Here is a 3843-nt window from a genome sequence, read left to right as displayed (position 1 = left end):
AGGCCCTGTCTGAGGTGCAGTCAGAGCTGGAGAGCTCTGGGTCCCTTGCTTAGGCATGTCTCCTCCCCCAACCCATGGCACCAGCACCCTAGACTTGGAGGCTGATCCCTATGGAGGGCCGGGCCCCAACACCCCCTATGAGGCCACCGTGGTTGCCCCAGGGACAGGGTGGCCCAGGGTGGCTGGGGGAGACTCGAGGCTCTCTGGTCTCTGTCCCAATTCTGAATGCGCAGGCGGTGTCCTGGGCAGCGGTGCACAGGGTGGCCACGGCAGGGCTGGGAGGTTGCCGGGCTCATCACCAGGGCGCGCCCGCGAGCCGTGGAGCACAGCGGGCGTGCCGCCTCCTGACAATGGATCGTGGCGGTGAGGGGACGGGGCGCCCGGCCACAGTGGGGAGCCCGCGCGTGGAAGCCACTGTGCTCGCGATGGGCACCATCAACTAGACGACACTCGAGCAGGGAATCAGCGCCTGCCTGGCCCGCGAGACCACGGTCCCTTCCCTCGGCCCGACCTGAGCCCCAACCCCCCACACCCCTCACGACCGCTCCATGGACTCCGGGCTCACGGCGTGGTCTCAGCCGCGGTGGTGGCAGAAGGCGACTCCGAGTCCCACTGGAGCGCCTGGCGGCCCCGGCCAAGACCTCCGTCCAGGGGCAGAGTATGCGCCCAGTGGGGGCTGGGTGGGGAGCAGCCTGCAAGGTCCGCCCTGAGGGGACATGACTGTTTCGACCTCGGAGTGGGGGAGGGACATTTGGGGACAATGCCAGACCCTGTCTACAGGATGCCAAAGGAGGGGTGTGGAGAAGGCCCTCTTTGGAGAATTCCAGGACAGGAGAGGAATGTGCGCTGGACCGACCCGGGCGGAGGTGGGCCTTGCGGTGGCCCCAAGCACGGTCCCCGCTCTGATTGGCTGGCAGAGCAGGGGCGGGAATTCTGGGCGGGGCCACCCCAGTTAGAAAAAGCCCGGGCTAGGGCCCGAGGAGCAGGGTGTGGGAGGGGGGTGGTGGGAGGGATGGGGGGGCTCAGGGGAAACTGGGGAAGTGGGGGAACTGAGGGGTAACCAGGGAAGCGTGGGGTACCGGGGGCAACCAAGGGAAGATGGGGAAGTGGGGTGCAGGGAAGCATGCGTGGGCCAAGGATCACCTTGGACGTCTGGAGCCTGGCAGGAGCGGAGCAGGGTGGCGGGGCTGGCTTGGGCAGGGCTGGCGGGCACCTGGGAGCCTGGCGGGGATGCGGGGCGGGCTCCCAGGTGCCCCGCAGGCAGGACGACATCGGTGTGGGGAGTGACAGGCCCAAGCTGGCGGTGCAGAAGTAAGAGGGGGGAGCCAGGCATTCATCCCGGTCAATTTTGGTTTCAGGTCGTGGCAGCTGGTGGACGGGGGAGCTGGAGAGAGGCTTGCCCCAGGGCCTGGGCGGTGGAGGTGTAGCTGGCAGCCGTGGGCAGGTGAAGACAGCGCTCTGCCGGGCCAGGTGAGTCCCCTTCCCCTCCCTGGGCCTTGCTCCGCTGGCCTTCTGCATAAGGAGGTCTGGGGAGCCAGGGCCAGCGAGGCGAAGTGGCTGACATCCCGGCAGAGCGGCAGGGTGACGGCAGGGCAGGCAGCACAGGTGACACCGTCTCAGGGGGAGCTGAGGCAGGGCGGGCTGGGAGCTGTGGCTGTCCCAGGTGGAAAGGGCATTTCCAGAGAGTCGGGCGGCAGATGGGGCAGGGCTGCCAGCGAGGGAGATGATCCAGCACACGGGGGCCGTTCAGGCCCCGGAGCAGACAGGACGAGGCGGGGGACTCAGGTCAGTGGGCCGCCAGCTGCCACTTCACCCACTGCAGTTCATTTAGTAGCAGGTACAGGGGCGGCTCTGGCCCAGGCCTCCTGAGGCCTGAGCCGGAGCCTCGAGGGCCGGAGAACGGGCTAGAAGGCAGGCGCAGTGTGTGGGGAACCGCCGTAGGACGTCACCTGGGGGGAGTGGTGGCCACAGCGACAGGGCCCCAGGGAGATTTCTGCAGCAAGGAGGCTGCCGCGGGCCCAGCGGGCCACCATCCCCATGCGGCACTGCGGCCCAGGGGCTGGCGCAGGAGGGCCCCCAGTGAACTTGGTGACACTGGTGACACTTGGCCCTTACCGCCCGCCCCTGGGACTGGCACGGCAGACAGGACAGCACCCAGGGGAGTCAAGGACACCGGCGAGACCAGACTAGGCGAGGGAGGCGGGGCGGCGTGAATGAGAGCTCCGGGGGGCGGGAGGTCGGGGCGCAGGCAGGGGCAAGGAGCTGGAGCCTGGCGGCGAGCCGGGGGTCACTGGCCTCCGAGCCCATGGCCAAGGCGGGCCTCTGCGGGCGGTGACGGAGCAGGGATCGGTCCGCGCTCAGACCGGAGACGAGGGTGAGTGTCCAGCCCGCTGCCCTCCCACCCCCGCAGCCACCGCTGCCCACTCAGCCAGCGCCTTCTCTGTCTGCCCACAGCCTTGTCTCCAGTGGGTGTGGACGTGCCTGCCAGTCACGGAGGCCGGGCGCCGGGATGCGGGCAGAGGGACATGACATGGTCCGGCGTGACGGCGAGGACAGACGGGACGCTGTCTGGCCTCCCTGGTGAGCACAGGTACAGGCCAGGCCCCCCGGGCCAGCTGACCCGCACCCAGCCCTTACGGCCGTCCTCTTTCCCGTAGAACATTCTCGGCTGGCCCCGCGGGGGAGCTGGAACACCCCGCATGTCTGTTCCTTTACCTTCCTGAAGGAGCCAATACACTACTGCTGCTCTCTGGACCCCAGAACCCTCAAGATGACAAGGTGGGGGGTCCCCTGCCACACACGGGGGGCGGGGGCGGGGGGCTCGGGGCCGAGAGCTGGGCACTCATTCTGTCCTGACCCGCAGAAATGGTGCTACCCAGCTCACGCCTGGGCCTTGGAACCCGGACTTCTTCAAGTCTTTCTAGCTCTGACTGAGAATATGCTGCATCTGGAACCACTACACACCCTGACTCAGGAACCAGCTCTGGAAGGTGGGCGCGGGCGCCCCTCCCGAAGCCCCCTGGCCGGACCGCCCTGACCCGCCCTCACGTCCTGCCTCTGTCCGCAGGTTGAGCTAAAGGAACAGACGACCCACACCATCGGAGGAGCAGCACACCCACCCCCGCCCGGCGACTCCATCTTTGAGGCTACGCCCTGCCGCGCCCAGAGACCACCAGCAGCCTCCCTCCCTCCCCTTCATCCTTTCCTCTGTCTTTTTTCTTCTCTTCTCTCCTCTGTCTTTTGCTCAGAAGACTCAGAGCGTCCAGAACCCTGTCTCCCCGTCCCTCCTGAATTAATTTGCACTAAGTCGTTTGCACTGGTTTGGGGTTCTGGAGCAAGCCTGGGTCTCTCAGTGAGTGAGTGAGCTGCTGAGTGGCCCGGCCTCCTCGGCCTGCGCCTCCCCCAGCGCCCACCTCTCATCCATCTCTGTCTGGGGGCGACTGGGAGGGGGCCCGAGTGTGTGGGGCCCCGCCCTCCCCTCACCTAGTCTGGGCGCTCCAAACATCGGAGCAACCTCAAAGCATTCCATTGTGTGTCTATCTCGCTCTGTGTCCCTCCCTGCCAGGGCCTCCCCAGAAGCCCTGGACTCATCAATAAACACAGTTACAGGAATTGGTCTCAGGGACTCTGGATTTGAGCTGTTTGCCTGAGGGGGTTGCGCCGTGGGCTGGGGGGACATGGGGCTGCAGTGGGGCCTGGGATGGGGAACATGAAAAGGCGGATGGGCCACGAGGGCCGGACACAAAGGGTGGCGTGGCGGGTAATGGATGGGAAGGGGCGATGGGTGGGGGGCTGTGGACTGGAGGGGTGGGCAATGAAAGGGCCTGTGAGGTGGCACGGCAG

General features: G+C 67.0%; 1 protein-coding gene across 1 annotated transcript; it reads left to right on the top strand.

Annotated features, from left to right (window-relative positions):
• The first annotated feature begins 548 nt into the window (after window positions 1-548).
• Window positions 549-3617, top strand: LOC105748420 (collagen alpha-1(I) chain). The gene is given in 10 exon segments (XM_033402554.2): window positions 549-680; window positions 1291-1798; window positions 1801-1856; window positions 1858-1891; window positions 1894-2175; window positions 2178-2374; window positions 2455-2580; window positions 2658-2778; window positions 2864-2990; window positions 3068-3617. Coding segments are annotated over 6 exon segments (1170 nt in total). The 3' UTR covers window positions 2336-2374; window positions 2455-2580; window positions 2658-2778; window positions 2864-2990; window positions 3068-3617.
• The last annotated feature ends 226 nt before the right edge of the window (window positions 3618-3843 follow it).

The sequence above is a fragment of the Orcinus orca genome, chromosome 8 (genome assembly GCF_937001465.1).
Source record: "Orcinus orca chromosome 8, mOrcOrc1.1, whole genome shotgun sequence".
Classification (NCBI taxonomy): Eukaryota; Metazoa; Chordata; class Mammalia; order Artiodactyla; family Delphinidae; genus Orcinus; species Orcinus orca.
This window is presented reverse-complemented; position numbering and strand designations above follow the sequence as displayed.